This window comes from Ochlerotatus camptorhynchus, unplaced genomic scaffold (assembly GCF_037179485.1).
Source record: "Ochlerotatus camptorhynchus isolate MF236.1 unplaced genomic scaffold, CSIRO-AGI_Acam_v1.1 ptg000633l, whole genome shotgun sequence".
Lineage (NCBI taxonomy): Eukaryota > Metazoa > Arthropoda > Insecta > Diptera > Culicidae > Ochlerotatus > Ochlerotatus camptorhynchus.
The window spans coordinates 127,939-145,000 of NW_027041112.1; the positions used below are offsets into that span (position 1 = coordinate 127,939).

General features: G+C 41.0%; 2 protein-coding genes across 2 annotated transcripts in view; one reads left to right on the forward strand and one right to left on the reverse strand.

Annotated features, from left to right (window-relative positions):
* LOC135714252 (GTP-binding protein Rhes-like) overlaps window positions 1–17,062 on the reverse strand; it is a gene marked incomplete at its 3' end in the record, with an annotated part of 351,688 nt that overhangs the window by 101,519 nt on the left and 233,107 nt on the right. The window lies entirely within an intron of this gene.
* On the forward strand, window positions 1,064–2,752 carry LOC135714260 (membrane-bound alkaline phosphatase-like). Its single transcript, XM_065237591.1, has 2 exons — window positions 1,064–2,339; window positions 2,399–2,752. The coding sequence occupies exons 1-2, from the start codon at window positions 1,101–1,103 to the stop codon at window positions 2,735–2,737; spliced, it is 1,578 nt and encodes a 525-aa protein (XP_065093663.1). The 5' UTR covers window positions 1,064–1,100; the 3' UTR covers window positions 2,738–2,752.

Sequence of the window (17,062 nt, forward strand, 5' to 3'; positions counted from 1 at the left end):
GGTAGCTTTGTTCGAATTTAACTTTTTAACCGCAATAAGTTCAACCCAAATCGAACCGAATCTTCGAATTCACATACTCTGCCTTCCTATGAAATCTATCTTTCATGAGGTTCCTAGATCGGAAATTCCATAAGTAAACCATAAAAAAAGATAAATCGCTTAGCAAAGCTTGCTGACTGCACATATCAATTGTTACTTCTCTTGGATTTAATTGATCCAAGTCATAAATGTATTTGTTATTCGATTTTTTCGAATACTATCTAATCTTAAAAGATGAAAAATTTGTATCTTTCAGGAAAATGTATATAATACTAAATATATGAAATGATTTTAGCTGGTTCTATTGTTTTGCCACGAAAATTTAATTTTGTTGTGAAGTCTGGAAATTTAAGTTGTTGCTGCCCCTTCTTACTATGCGTATGGACACGCCGTATGCCATTTATATGTGAACCAAATTGTGAACATCCTAATATCTATCCTACCAACCTTCCCGCCGTGTTGCGCTACTGCCCAAAACGTCGATGCGATGCAAGGACAAAACACGAATTTCAATAGACATTATCTCTCACATCACGTTCCGTCACGACTGACCGAAAAGGACACGTGAATTCAATTCGATCAACCTTCCCGTCGTCGGGACGAGCCCTTTTTACGATACGCGTTTCCGTTATAGCTTCACCAGAATTTAGTTTGAAACGACAAACGACAGTTTCAAGCTATTACATCGTAGTTATACAAAAACATGTTTGATTGTGTTCTTTGTTGTAAAATGTTGATGCATTCCAGCTTCAAGTCACAAATTTACAACCAATTTAAACTCTCGGTCAGCATACTAATTTTAGACACCGAGTGCTCAATAAACACATGCACCGACTAAGTAGATAGATCCTTTTGTGTGGCAAAAATACAATCAAAGTCCGTCAGATACGCGCAAATACCGAGTGGATCCGTTATCTGCAACGAAGTACCCTCTTCAAGGTTCGTATCATCGAAAGCGAAGTTCGATTTCATCTTATCATCTGCGATTGTTTTTCATTAAAACCACATCCGAACTCCTAGCCCAAGTTAGTAGTAGCTTGGCCACCGTTCAAACGACAAGTATGCAACTTTCACTTTCGTTGGGATTGCTGGCGGCCTTGGCCGGAGCCGTCATCGCCGGACCGCTGAACGGCGTTCCAGAGCCAAGCAACGACCCGTACCATCCGAGCTTCCCGCAAGAAAAGTCCTCCCTAAATCGCAATGCCCAGCAGGAGCAGACCATCGAGTACTGGAAGGACAATGCCAAGCACACCGTGGACACCATTGTCAATCGGAAGGAGAACAAGAATGTCGCCAAGAACGTCATCATGTTCCTGGGTGATGGGATGTCCATTGCTACGGTAGCAATGGCCCGCGTGTACGCCGGAGGAGAAGAACGCCAGCTGGCATTCGAAAAGTTCCCGTACATCGGTATGTCGAAGACGTACTGCGTTAACTATCAGGTGCCGGATTCGGCCTGCACGTCAACTGCCTATCTGACTGGGGTGAAAGGTAACTACGAAACGATAGGAGTCAACGCTCAGGTTCCCGTCTATAGCTGCACGGCGGAGTTGGACAATAGTACCCATACCCATTCGATTGCCAAATGGGCGATGGATGTCGGAAAGGACGCTGGATTAGTTACGACAACCCGAGTGACGCATGCTTCACCAGCTGGAGTCTACGCCCATACGGCCAATCGCGATTGGGAGAACGATTACTTTATAACTGGGGACGGGTGTGATCCGAATGTTCTGGATGATATTGCCAAGCAACTGGTGCACGGGGACACAGGTAAGCGGCTGAAGGTTATCATGGGTGGTGGTCGTAGCGAGTTCCTGGACCAGGAACCAGATCCAGAATATGGAGACCGAGGCTACCGTCGGGATGGTAAAAACCTGATCCAAGAATGGTTGGATCTGGGTTCTGGAGTGGAGAATCGCACGTATGTGTGGAACAAGCAGGACTTGTTTGCCATTGACCCAGCGAAAACCGATCGACTATTGGGCCTTTTCGAGCCTAGTCACTGTGCATACAATCTGGATCGGGTCCACAAGAACATGGAAAAGGAACCAACGCTCGCAGAGATGGTCGATCGTGCTACGGATGTTCTGAGTACGAACGAAAAGGGATTCTTCCTGTTCGTGGAAGGTGGTCGAATCGACCATGGTCATCACGATAACTGGGGAAAGATGGCAATCGACGAGACGGTAGAGTTCTCGAAAGCAATCGAACTTGCCCGGAAGAAGTTCAGTGAAGAAGACACCCTCATCGTAGTAACGTCGGATCACTCTCACTCGGTGAGCTTCTCTGGTTACCCGGTAAGGTTTGAAGTTTTATTTCTTTTCGACAAGTCATACTAACAGACCAATATTTTCAGACCCGAGCCAACGACATCTTCGGCACCGCTGGAACGGCATCCGACAGGTTGCCGTACATGACGATTAGCTACGCCAATGGGTTGGGTTTCTACGACCACATTGATGCGGAAAACCACGGTCGTAAGGACGTCCGTACGATGGACACATCCTCCGACTACTTCCGCTTCCCAACGACACTGCCCGTCGGTTCGGAAACTCATGCAGGAGAGGATGTAGCCGTGTACGCATCAGGACCTTGGTCCCATCTGTTCACCGGCACCTACGAACAGAACACCATCCCACACATGATGGCATACGCTTCGTGCGTCGGCGATGGTCTGAAAGCTTGTGCGTCGTGACATCTTGGGTCGTAAATTTAAGTGTTTTTATATTAAATCTCCTGATTAGAATAAATGGCTGTAAGAGTATAACTCCAATAACTGATAAGCTTTTGTCCAGACGATTGATCCGAAAAATCCTTCACCACAGCAAACTCAAGAGTTCAACAGATTAACAGTGGCGACGAACGTGCGACTTGTGCGGATGATTGATTGGCGACGGTGTACAATAATATATCATGTATGGGATTAGTGGAACACGTAAACAAACATGATAGGTGAATTGTGGTTTAAAAATTATGAGGAGCAATAAATTATCCATCGAAAGAGTACAGATACGGAATGACGCCGTTGGCGGCGACGGTGATGCGATAAGAGCTATTTGGCATCTACTTGCATTACATTGATTATGACGGTTTCGATCGGGGGATGTCCATACGGTTGTCATTGAGTGACTACTGAGTGAGATAATGATTATACGGTGATGGTCTGAAGCTGGCTAGACATGTGGAAGATAATGGGCATCCTATTGTAATCTACCAAGGAAATCCCCACAGTACAATGTGTGGTCGTGATAGTTCTAAAGATACATGGCATGTACCTACGTCATTAGTCAAATTTTTCCAATTGTTCGGTCACCAACGTGACTGAATATTCTTCATCCTTTGTTCGACACCAAACTTCGTCCATCGTCCATCGTGGATTGTGATTTCAGTATGCCGTCTGGCATCAAATCAAAATATCAAAATGATCTCCATTCCATTGAAACGATTTAGCATTCGATTCGAAGCCAAATCAGATCCTAAATACCTTACTTGGAATTGCTGTTCAGCTATGATACTGTCATCGAAACATCTGAAGATAACAATCATTTCATTACGAGAAATTCTAGCAAGACGCAAAATTGAATTAAACAATTCACCCCCTGCTCAGAAATTTAAATCAATTCCATCAATTTGCATAGCATTGCAAATGCAGAAGAAAGAGTAAACCAAGACGACTTGAAAACAATTTAGCCTGCTTCAAATGGCAAACCTGAAAGTACAAACACCCACTTGCAGAATGTTGCAATTACAGTAGTCTCATCTCTTTAGAACTCCTCCACAGGTTGCACTTGTGGTGGTGGAAGTGGCGGCTGGAGAATAGCCCTGCAGAAGGTCACTGTTTAACGAAACACCATCGCATACATACACACCCACACTCCACATCAGGATTAGATGAATGAACAGGCCCATTCTCCTGTCGCCAGTGATGCCACATATACAGATTTATCTGTAATCATAGAATTGTTTCCTAATATTTTGATCTGTATATGTAGTTAACAGATTTTGAGAAAAATATTCTGATTTTACAGGTTTTTCAAATAAGTACCTCCCATTGGCCGGCAGTGGTTTTATGGAATAAGTTATAGATACTATAGATTCCATACATTAGCTGAGGCAAAGTTGAATGTAGCCAAACGAACTGTCAGTTAGGGTAGCCAAACGAGAATGACGTCATCATGATGTGTTTTTTTGCGGGGGAATTATTGTAATATTATCACAAAACGCTTTCCACACTGCACATTCCTATTTATTTAGCGGAAAACGGAAGAAGGAAATATTACGCAAACCACTCCTCGATACATTGCTGCAAAGATTTGCATTGCACTTCATTTTGAACTTTTATCACGAAACAAAACAAAACAAAACAGAACTGCATAACGAAGAGCTCTATGATGGCATGAACGTTTTTCACGGATGCCAGTAAGATGATTTATTTTTTGTGGTTGCCAAAAAAAAAGGCTTTTTGTTCCTCCGCCTATTTATGAAATCTATGGTAACTAAACAATAAACCTGACTGCACCTATTTATTGGGGGAGGTAGCTCATCGATTCTTCCGGTTCGCCTCCTAGCATCGTGCTATAAGGTACCAGGCGATAACCAGGGTAGTTGATCGATAGCTCGATGACGTCATTTCGTTGGCGTCTGCAATGGGAAATTCTCATAGCAGGCGTTGACGATGGGATGTTGTCGCGTTGTTGAATAGCAACTATCGTGGTAACTCACCGATTACCTGTCGATCTGCCAAATTTGGAAAGACGTCTGCATTGAATTGTCTCATATATGTAATAATATTCCGCCCACTATATCACAAGAAATTGCGAGTAGCTGAGTGGAATGGAGATAAGTTAAGCATTGGGTACAGGACCAAGTCTCCCCTGGGTGGTGTCAAAAGATGAGCGCAATAGAATCATCAAGTCGCCATAAGGCACGGAATGAGACTATTGCATTGCTGGGTAGTCAAAGTCTTCCATTCGTTAGTCATTTCAGGTGGATTAGAACAGGTTTAGGTTTAGGGTGGGCGTTGGCCAGATTTGGATTCCTAAATAGGACCTAGATTATTTAATACACTAGTAACCTCAACTTCTGTCACAATGTTTCATTGTGACTAATCAACACTCAATGGGTAAAATATCAAATTTGCTGTAAATTTGAAAAAAAGGGAACTTGGAGTGTAGAGCGCACTGTCCACTGGACGATTCTGAAGCCTGACCAAGTGAGTGGGCTACGGGTTTATTTGATTGTACGTCATTTCCAATTTATGTATAGATACATTTATACCATTGGCATTTTGTATTTGAGATAAGACAGAGACAGGATGTGGAGGGCCCGCTTAGGGGGAGCGTAACCCATGTTATGGCTTGGCGATGATTTTTCATGTTTCATTTTGCATTTGCATATAATTGTAAGTTTAGGTTTGCTTTTGTAATTGTAAGATAGATAGTTTGCCTCAATTGAAACATTGAGTTGTATAAATTTGACGAATCATACCTCTAAAATAGTAGTAGTTACAGTGCCGCATTATCTAACAACCACTGCCTGCAACTAATGTTGGAGGGGTCGGCAGGGCTGATTACGGATCAAAACTAACATAACTCTAACACTGAAATGATCCCGAAACTAACGCTCATTCAGTTCACTTTGAGTCATAAAGTAGTTTTATTTATTTTCCTACTAATCTATCTACACACTTAGTTTTTTCTACCGAGCTCGGCTGTGCGGATCTCGGCGGGGAGGGTTTCGCTGAGATCTCGGCGGGAGTGACATTTGATTGAGGTCTCGGATAATGCCTTTTCTAATAATCTGCCTACGTTTGTTTTCTTTGTTATCTACTTTATCCCCTTTTTATTTTTCTGCTCTTCTTTCCTCTTCTCTTCTTTAGTTTTGTTTGTTTACATATAACTAATACTAATACCTCCTTGTTTTCTCTCTAATTTGTCTACTATGTCCCACCATCACGATGAGAGATGAGCTACCGTACATGGTACACGCTCATATACTCTCCCAAAATAGTATGCCGCAAGTAAGTATATCACAGAGGCAACTAAAGATCCAGAAACAAAAACCGATAACGCTGAAGATAATGAACTGTGGTGATTTATATGACTATATAGTATTATTTATTTATACTAACCTAAACACAACGTGGGGTGACCCAAATCCAAACGATCACTAACCAAAATAATAGACTTATCTTTTTTTTCAGCAGGTGTAATTTCGTATAGCTCTGCTTCTCTCTTTTCAGCAAAACAACAACAATAAAAAAACCTCTATAACTCTTCTCCATTCTTTTAATCTCCTACTATCCCCTATAAATGTATCAGAAACTAGTGGGACTGTCTGTGCAAACAGAAACAGGCCTGCTAGTGGAAGAAGGTCGTTATGCTATACGGTCTAGCATAGGCCTACGGCCAGGTTTCAGTAGGTACACACTCGCTTAACGGCAGATTGGTTTACAGTGGTCGACCAGGGTGTGTGCTGATAAATTACAAAATTACAATTACATCATTATTTCATACATCAGCTTGAATTACGTTGATCGATATTACCTTTTTTTTTTGCTGTGCGCTACACCACCGGAGCCACCCAAGTTCAACAATCCATCGTTGCTTATGCCTTTGTTGTCGTTTGGAACCAGTTGTGCGAGGTAGGCGACGATTGTGCGTATTTCTCGCGTAACTTTTGAAAAGGGCCTATTTATAGCCTGAACAATACGTAAAGAGCAAATTGAAACATTGAACGTCGCGTGAAAATGGAACTTAATGAAGGCCTAAGTACTTTTTCGTAGTTTTTAGTTTTCGGATTTGAATGATCTTCGGTTACAGTGGCCTGCTTACTGAGAGGAAAATCGCGGTCCCAGGTCCTAACTTATCACAGAGATTTATGGTAAAATCGCTTGTGTATCGTGTATTTTGCGAAACTCGTTGTTGTAGTTGGTTCCGGGTTTGAATGGATACAAAAATTTGAGCAACGGTATTATGTGATAGGAGGGGCTCGGTGGCCTTAGAGTAACCGTTTTTGCTTACTGAGCAAAACATCATGAGTCTAATCTCAGGCCCATCCACATTCAAGATTCGTCAATCGTTTTATTTGTTAATATGACTACATGGTAATAACACCAACTCGGTGATTAAAAAGGTGCTCGTCTGCCTAGTGGCAAACGTTTTTGCTTACTGAGCAGAAGACCGTGGGTTTAGTCCCAAGCTCCTTCGCGTTATACGATCGTTAGGACATCAATTCAGCTTATCGTTTACCAAAACGAACCCTGCTGCAAACCCAACCCTCTTATCCAACATCTCAGTGATTCCTCGTGGAAGTGCAGAGGTGTTCTCGGCTTCCATCAAAGCGAGTGTCATGTCAACACAATCCTTCCCATTCCTTTCTTGACCTGTGTTCGGGTGCGGCCGGCGCTGATATTGCCTAATTTAAGATCACCAGTTTTTACACATTGAGGATGATTGCTAGTCCCAAGCATCGTCTATTGGTTCTCTTTGTAATTACAGCTGATCTGGCAATAACAGAGTAGCAACCGTGGGCGGTCAGTCAAGCTCAAGCTCAATAAACCTGACTGCACCTATTTAGATGCAGCCAGTTTGGCCTTGTAGATAGAATGGAATAGCTCTACTGTAAATCCAATGACCCATTTTAAGACTGCACCGAACACCGAAAAACCCACCGAAGCACAAACCAGCTAGCACGACGCTACAGCAACAATTCTATTTATACCAAGTTCTTGTCCGGGAGTGCAACGCCCCATTTTCCGTAAACCCAAGATTCACTGACTCAGCGTAAACGTAAGCATAGAAAAGATTAGCAAATGAATAACCACCACACGCCAAACAGGTGGAAATGTTTTCATTCGGTTATGTAAACAAATAAACATTGAAGGGCAGCGTAACGTTCATAGTGGCGCTCCAAATGGGAACAAATAACAGGGCCATGCAGAGTAGCAAAATTAAATATCAATATAAACAAATGAAGACGCCAGAGTATATCGCTACGTTCGAACAGGGGACATGACTCATGAAAGAGACTAGAATATATGCTAATGAATTAATGAAGGAACACTATGTACTAAGAATTAAGAGGCGGGTTCAAGTGACTTAAGAGAGGCGGTTTGGCCCGCTGAGAGCATGAGAGTACACATAGAGAGAGAGGAGTTGTATACAAGTTATGGCAAGAATTGTGGCTTGCTAGATACAGGTATGATTGAGAGGAAGGTTCTAGAAAGTAGGAGAAATAAAGAGAGTATAAGTAGTAAATGGTTAAGTACATGTGAGAAAAAGGAACCACTGTATCGTTGATTTTTATATGTACATACTGGAGAAAAAATTATTGTGTAGAGTTTAAGTAACAAATTCATGTATAAATGGTTTCGAATAATAAAGAATCGGGGAATTGTTCTGATGAGTTTATTATCCGAGGTTTGCTAGGTGCGGACGAGCACAGTTCCAACCTCAGGATAACTGATTCAACAAAGAGCTTTTTCCATACAGTAGAAATGGAATTGCACTGTCTTTCATTTCACGGAGAAAGAAAGACCACGCGAGTTGTTGCTCTACGTTGGGCGCTTCACATCGGGAGTGAAACATGGATGCGCAACGGAGTATGGGCGCTTCAGGGAGTATTCACAATATTTTTGAGAATCTTCATTTATTCATATTAATGAAAACGAATGCATTGGAACCAGGCGAAAAGCTCGCGGAAAACACTAAATTTGTGACAGCAAATTTAAAACCAATCGTTCTCGGGCAGAGCCTACTGCGCACTCCTATCACACTAAAGCTTCATGTTAGATAGCATTTCCAATCAACTCTGAAGAACTTTTTGTCAAATCTTTGAAATTTATGTTAAAACCTTTTTGCATGTAATTTGTACTCAGCAAAGAATATTTAAAACATTTAACTCGTTTTCTGTTAATTTTTTTTTATTGGTGCCGGACTGGTGGTGTCGCTTTTAATATTGAAAGCGACAGCCACAAATGCCCCTCGTTTTTTTTTTTTTTTTTTTTTTTTTTTTTTTTTTTTTTTTTTTTTTTTTTTTTTTAGTTATAGTCACTTTAACGCTCTTGGGTCATTCGTGACTTGTCCGGGGGTGAGATTTGAACTCGTGACTTTGGCGTGAGAGGTATGAATGCTAACCACTACGCCGGGGTCGCCCCCGTGCCCCTCGTTGCTATGGTAGCGATGGAATGTACAGTTATAATACTGTTCTCTCCATTATTATATTAGCAGATGTTTTGCAGAGGTTGAGTCGATAATTATTGCGACACTTTCAAACTTGCGTAACTTTTTCATAGTTGACCGAAATCAACCAAATTTCACCCAGTTTCTCTTCAGAGTGTATTATTTACAGTTGTGCAGCTGTCAGTCAGAGATGCCAGATTTTTTTCTATGCAATTCCGTAGACTTATTCAAATTAACGGATTTCTACGGATTTTTTTTTTAGTCGAAGGTGATATTTTTTTAGTTCTAAGGTGTTATTTTACGTTAAATGATTAATCGATGATAGAACTTTTGAAAAACTACTAGGGACAGCTCTCTGGGGGAACGGCGCCGGTGGTGTAGTGGTAAGCGTGATTACCTCTCACCCCAGCAAGCCTGGGTTCAATCCCAGTCGGCGCCGCCGGGATGTTCTGAGGCATAACATCTCTGATCACGCCTTCCTTCGGATGGGAAGTAAAGCCGTTGGTCCCCGGTTCATGAGTTGATGGGTCGATAGGTAGGGTCCAGGTGTGAGAGCTGCCTTCCTGGCACGTCGGTAGCATTGGTGCTCAGCACGGAAAACAAGATCGACGGAAAAAAACAAACCAAAGGAAAAAGAAAAGCTCTCTGGGGTTGCACGCAATGGTGACGTTGGACTTCGTGGTCCTATATAATAATTGTTATTTGTTAACTGCAGCAGAATTTGTGTTTTGTGTAGGAATAGGAATTTGAGTGAGGTTCTCTCTGTTAATACTCATTAGTATGACTATAATTGCCCTGAAAAGAAGCTTTTGATATGAATTTAAGTTGGGGCATGTTCATAAATTTAACTCTTTTGGAAAATCTTGGTGGCCCTGAAAAGGGCCGATGGTAGTACAGGCATGATACTGTTGCACCTGTAGTTTTTGGCATACTTTCACTGATTGCTTCCCGGGGATCCTTGTTAAGCCATAGCAAGATGTGCACGTGAGGACTTCCACGGTGCTAAAATTCAATCGTGTCAACCAGCTTGATGAAGTACACATAGCACGTGACTGGATCATCATTGACCAGAGTTGCTCTTTGTAGTGCAGTCAATTCCTGGATTGGATCTGTTAAGTCATTGCCATTGTGTCTTTCTGACAATCGATGTAGGAGATTCAACAAATGGGGCCACTACACCTCATTTGCACTGAGTGTGAGAAACATCGTAGGCTTTCTCAATTGTCGCATCATGGTGAACAAATGTATCTTCCTTTGTGCCAATACTGTACTGAATTCGGTATTGATTTGAGGAAGGATAGATTTCGCTCTATGCCCTGCTCCATGAGGTTGACACGTGTGATGTTTACGGTCCCTGGGAACTTAAAAATGCATTGCAAGCCTTCGGAAACTCTAAGGCGAAGAACTTTCATTGTCATATACAACAAATGTTGTGGTTTGGCCACACGCCTGTCTTGACGACAAGTTTCACTGGATGCAATCATGAAATATGTCACCCGAAAAGCAGGAAAAGCTATCTCTTCGTCGTGCTCGTCATGTATTAATGACAGAGGAACCCTGTTTTGCGCGGGAGCGATCTCCAGGCATTTGTTCTCATTCCAAAGGAGCGTTTCCTGTTGCCCAAGCAGCAATTCTGTCTCATTATCCACGGCAATGGTTTCCAGCTCAATTTGAGGATCCACTGCAGGGGTTTCAAGACCATCTTTGGCGATCTGATCAATTCTGATCCCGTAGCGGTGGTACAGTGGTGTCGTAATCTAATAAGAAAGCCACGCTTTAACCGTAGTTTCCTTTATAAAGCCGGACAAGTACGACGACTTATGGATTACGTGCTTTTTGATGAACACGTTGAAGGCCTGATAATCATCGAGCTGACGGGGAAGAGAGCGTCGTCTCTCTTACATAACGCAAACGGTTGAACAACATTCGAGCAAAAAGAAAATTATCAAAAAACTATCATATGACATATGTGATTTCGTTCTAATTCCTCTATTTGGTGTAAATTAAACCATTTCTGATCTGGCCATAATAACTAGGACATCGTTGCTTGCTATTTTCAGAATTCACACAAGCACAACATTAGCAGCTTTATGAGAAAAACTAAAATACATACATTCGGGACGGCCTTCGGCGACAGTTTCGTATGACAGAGCCTGTCGTATGACATTTTAGTTTTGTACTGTAATTTGAAAGCTTGTTTTGCAAGTGTCGGAAGCAAAGGCGGTCGATTATCATAGAAAATGTGTCGACTACGGTGACCGATTACAAGACTGGTCTGAACACGACTTTTATTCGTCTTCACACGGCACCGTCGAAAACATTTCTCGTCAAGCATAGATTGACAGTATTTTATGGAAACTTTCGGTGGAGTGAAGAGATGCCATGTTTCACGCACAGTCTGACGTTTGCTTACGGGATATTTCATAGAAGGAAAGAGCTACAGAGTCGCCGTCAACGCCAAATTATTCTATCAATAAGCGGATAAGTGAGCAAGAAAATTATTGACAAGTTGCAGGGGTATATTTTACTTTATGTTTCTTTCCTTTCAGTATCAGATTATACTCTAGATTGTAAAAATCAATTCTGAAGGGAGACGTAAACTGAAGAAAAAAAATCCGTAGAAACTGTACCGAATTCCGTAGATTTTGCCTACGGATCCGTATTTCCGCAAAAAATTGTAAAATCCGTAGACCTACGGAGATTTCCGTAGATCTGGCATGTAAGTGAGATTCCGGTCGAGATGGAAGAAAATCAGCAAATCATTCGCGAAAGGATTTTTTTTTCACTTACATCCAAAATCCTGGGTTGTCGCTTCGCACCTTGGGAAATCTGATGAATATACATCATTCGACCGTCTCAAGGGTCCTCCAAAGGTTCCAGGAACTGATGACTGTGACTACTGTAATAATTTGGTTTCATTTCGATAACTATAGCCGATTAACAAATCATTCTAATGTGTCGCAATAATTATGGACTCAGAATAGACTCAGATAGAAATTAAAGCTCAATCATTAATATGTAACAAAGACTCACGGATTTAAAAAAGCATATAACCAGATAAAGATTTTCGTAGTCTCAGACATAATATAAAAATCCGATTCTTTTTTTTTTTTATTATTCATTTACATAATAAATAATTCATACAGATTTGTGTCAGTCAGATACAGTTTATAAAGATTTTATACGATTGAAATACAGATTTAAATTTGAAAAAAAAAATGGCAACACTGCCTGTCGCTGTACAACCATTCCAGGAAAACAAATCAAAGTTGCAGAAAAACGAACACCGCACCACCCCAGTCGTTAGCTATTTACTGTTGATGTTATTGTTGTTGCTGTTGTTGTTGAAGCAGGAGCTCAGAAGTGGGTGAGTGCAAGGGAGCATTCGAGCAATTCAAATTCAATTATTCATCCTATTAAATTCTCATTACTCATTCCAGTGCTTAGGGCAATGGGGGGCCATGATGGTTGTACCTTACAAATGAATCCCATGGCTGTTGTGGGAATTTTTATTCATTGCACATTACACTGTGGTTTGATCGCCATGTGTTGTTGCTAACTAAATGAGTTGCTTTGAAGACGTCATTTGAACGGGTCTTTCTTTAACTTTTCAAAAACCAGTGTTCATGAATCACTAGGGACTAAATGTTTAACCTCAGTCGTTTTGCAACCGATTTTTCAAAATTCTTTCACCAGTGTCTTACCCATCTCATCTTGTTGAAACCTACTCAACAGTTGTGTTTTTAGAGGTGTTCACATTTCCTCAGAAAGCGCAGATAGCTTTCTATGCCAACACCAATGCATGGTTGTGTTTCATGTGTAGAAAGCACAATGATACCATAGAGGTAACTCTAAGACTAGTAGGTCCGGAAGAAACGTGTTCAACTTTTTGGCTCAGCTCTGGTACTATCTTCGGTCCCAAGCTAATCGATTCACCCCTCGAAACATATGAAAATCCACTAACCCCTCATTTTATCTGTCAAACTTTCATATCGAATCAAAACAACCATTGTGTAGTACTAGAATTTCGACTAGAGTGGGGTACTTTAATCGATTTGCTTGGGAGCAATAGGCTAGTCAAGTAGTGAGCCAATATTAAAATCGTTAGTTTCGTATTGATTGTTGGTAGTACCGCCACTTGTGGCTCACATAATGATTTTCCTTGCGTTTGACGTTTACGCATTACAGCGATCATTACTTTTGATTGTTGTTTGCCATGGCTCTAGGGTACCAACAGGGTAGTCTTTCGCTACTGGGACTTTTTTTGGCTTGAAGTGATGCAAATCACTTTGAAAATCAAGATTCTGAGATTTCGAGAACTATTAAATAGAGACATGCTTTAGAAAGCAAACTTCACTTTTCATGATTTTAAGCTTTGAAAAAACTCTTTCCGTACTTTGAATGAACTCAAGCGAGGTTTACGTAGGTCCGTGCTATGATTGAAATTAGAAAAAAAAATGTGGCAACGCTGTGTTCAACGCTACGCGCTGAAAACACTGCTGCTGCTACTGCTGCTGGATACCGACCGGACACTACCACACACGGTGATCGAATAAGCACCGTTCAGTGAGACAAAATCGAATTCGATTTTGAAATCTGTGTTAGGGAATGCGCTGTTTGCAGGCAATCGGTGATAATTTTGATCACTTTGCAACACTTGGACATTTGTGTAATTTTCAGTAGTTACCTATTGAAAATTATTAAAGTGTTCAACTTAGCAGAATCGTAACAAAATTCTTAATCGATTTTCTTGTTTAGAATTAAAATCCATCCAATATTGACAGAGTTATGTGTGGTCAAAACCTTATCACTTTTCGTAATTGTTTTTTTTTTTTAAATTGCACCCCCAATTTGTAGCCGAAAGACTTAATCTTACGTCAAAATTGAAATATTAAATTAAAACTATACGGACCATGAACCATTCGAAATCAATAAAGGAAAATGCAACAATGCAAATTGGACAATTGGACAATTGAGAGTTGAAAATTTGAAACCGACTCGCTTTTAATTTGACTTTGTTGTCTGAAGACCCCTTCAACACCCGGGGATGAACTCCTTCAGCCCGATGGCGACGTTTCCAATGACTGCTCCCCAAAACTGCTCCGTGCTGCGAGAAATGGATTGCAATCCCCACAAAAGAAACAAACAATCATCGTCCACCGGACGGAGTACAAATGGCGTCACCGTCGTCGTCGTCGTCGTCGTGAAACATTGCCTTTTTTTTTTGTATATTTTCTGTTTGGGAATGTCTTTGATTTAGGATGCGCATTTTTCGTCCCGTCCGTATTCACGTTCACGTGGTGGAATGGGAAGTCGAAATGCTTTTTTTTGTAGTCTTTCGTTCGTCTGATTGGTGTATGGGAAAATTGAAGCTGCTCATGTCTAGCTTCCCCGCCATGGAATCGAATAAGTTCGCTTTAAACTCAATCGCCAATTCGAGAAAAAGCACGATTCGTAAAATTTTGCCATTCCCAGCACGCACCGAAATTAATATTCATTTCAATTATAATGCCATATTCCAAATGAAATCCGGTCTCGTTCCGTTTCACGATTCTGCCCGGATCGAGCGCGGAATCGAGTTGGCGCAACGCAGGCAGAGCGACATTTGCCATTAATGGTAAATAGCCCGAGTGCCATTTTCGACAAAATGACTGCGTACACTGAGGGTACCACGGAATGGCCCGAAGGAATGCGCGCAGAGTCTGGATCTGGTCTATAATGCAAAGTTGGAGAGCGTGCTAGGAAAATTGGAAGACTATCTCCCTCGGTTCTTGGGCCTCGGGGAATGATGGCAGGAGCGCGACAGGAATTAACAGCGGCAAACAAGAGATTCAATCTAAATTGCTAAATTTAGCCATGTTTGTGTCCTTTTCTTGCTTGGGAAAGTGGAAAGGAGATGATTGGAATTTCTGCAGGTGATAAAAAGCTGCCACTTTTACATTGCTGGAGTGCAAATGGACCTGGCAGAGTATTCTGGAGTAAGGGAAAATTTAGGGTTATTTCACGTATTCTTTGAACATATTCTGGCTAGTCCAAGGACAGTGCATGCTAAATTTAGAGCGAGTTTCTCACAGATTTTTCATATGTGGCACTGGGATATTGGTAAAGGCAATCAGTTCGCTTTGTTACAATAGATATCTGACACATTTCATACATTTGAACACATATCCTTACTTTAATAAATCAAACCCCCAACTACTTTTCTGATATACCGATATGTGAAAAGTGAAACAAAGTGTAATAAGCCTGAATTAAAGAAATACTACAATAATAAAAATTAGCCAGCGCTTATAGTGAATCTTTTTACCGCATTGAAAGGGAGCAGGCAACAGACGCTACTAATGTAAACGAGAATATAAATCTCCAGCAATAAAATTATTTTTTGTTTATTTTTCCCAGAAAGACATTATTTTTCTCTACAACTATGTATCAGGCGTCATTTCGATCAGAAATTCCGTGTCTGTGCTACACTTTTGACGTAGGATTACGTCTTTCGGCAACATATTGGGGGTGCAATATCAAAAAACCGAAATCAACCGCGTTACGAAAAGTGGTCAGGTTTTGACCACATATAACTCTGTCAATAATGGATGGATTTCAATTCTAAACAAGCCAATCGATTAAAGATTTAGCTACGAATCTATTTAGTTGAACACTTTATTAATTTTCAATAGGTCACTACTGAAAATTACACAAATGTCCAACAGCGCTTTTCCTAACACAGATTTCAAAATCGAATTCGATACTGTCTCCCTGAACGGTGCGTATTCAATCACCATGAGTGGTGTTGTCCGGTAGGTCGACAGCTGCTGTGGCGTTGAACATTGTACACAACGAAAGCCTGCCCACAAGCTGCGAGCTGCAGCTTACATAAGCGGCCATTTACCGAAGAAGGAGGAAAAAGCCTCACCACTTCTGATCGGGATCCATCTTCGTGAGTTTCTGTGGACCATCTATACCAAGCGCGTCACCCTCGTTCCAAACAATAGCCTCATCCGTGTTGAGCACCCTAATAGCTCGGCATTACTCAACCATCACGACAAATCGGTTCTTTTCAGGACCACCATAAATTTGATAAAGAATATTTTTTGGACATTTGCCATATGTTTAAATCTAACATACCCATGTATTTTTAAGGCAACATTGGGGGGCAATTTCAGAATCCAAAGCCGGTCGCGGCATGAAACTGGTCTGATGTTGATCCAGAGATGATGGATTTTAATTCTTAAAACGCAAATAAATACTTAATTTTTCCACGAATCTGCTAAAATAAGGGATTTATCATTTTTCAAAATGTCACTATTGAAAATTGCCCGAATGGGCAACTGTTGCTATGATAGATAAAATTGTCACCAGTATATCTTACTTCTACTGGAACTTAAGGTTTTGTATTTTCAGACTTGTAGTTAGAAAAGACACAAATCACTTTAAAAAATCAAGACTGTAGGATTTCGCAAACTTTAGTCATTTTTCAAGATTCTTAAAGTTGAACAAACTTCTTCTGAACTATGAATGAACTCAATGATGATTTAGATAAATCCACACTGATACCATAATAAATAAACTAAACAAATTTGTTAACAGATTTTTGTCAGCCAGATACAGATAAAAAAAATTTGTTTGCGATAAAAATACAGATTGGAATTCAAAAAAAATGTGGCATCACTGATTGTCACCGATTGCCTGCCTTTCCCTAACACAGATTTCAAAATTAAATTCCACCCGGTCTCACCGCACGCGTGTGGTGAGTGGTGGTGTTCTCCAGTACATAACTAAAGGCTCCCCGCAAGCAGCTAGCTATCAAGGCTGCCCTCAACTGCTTATCAGAATCAGTAGCT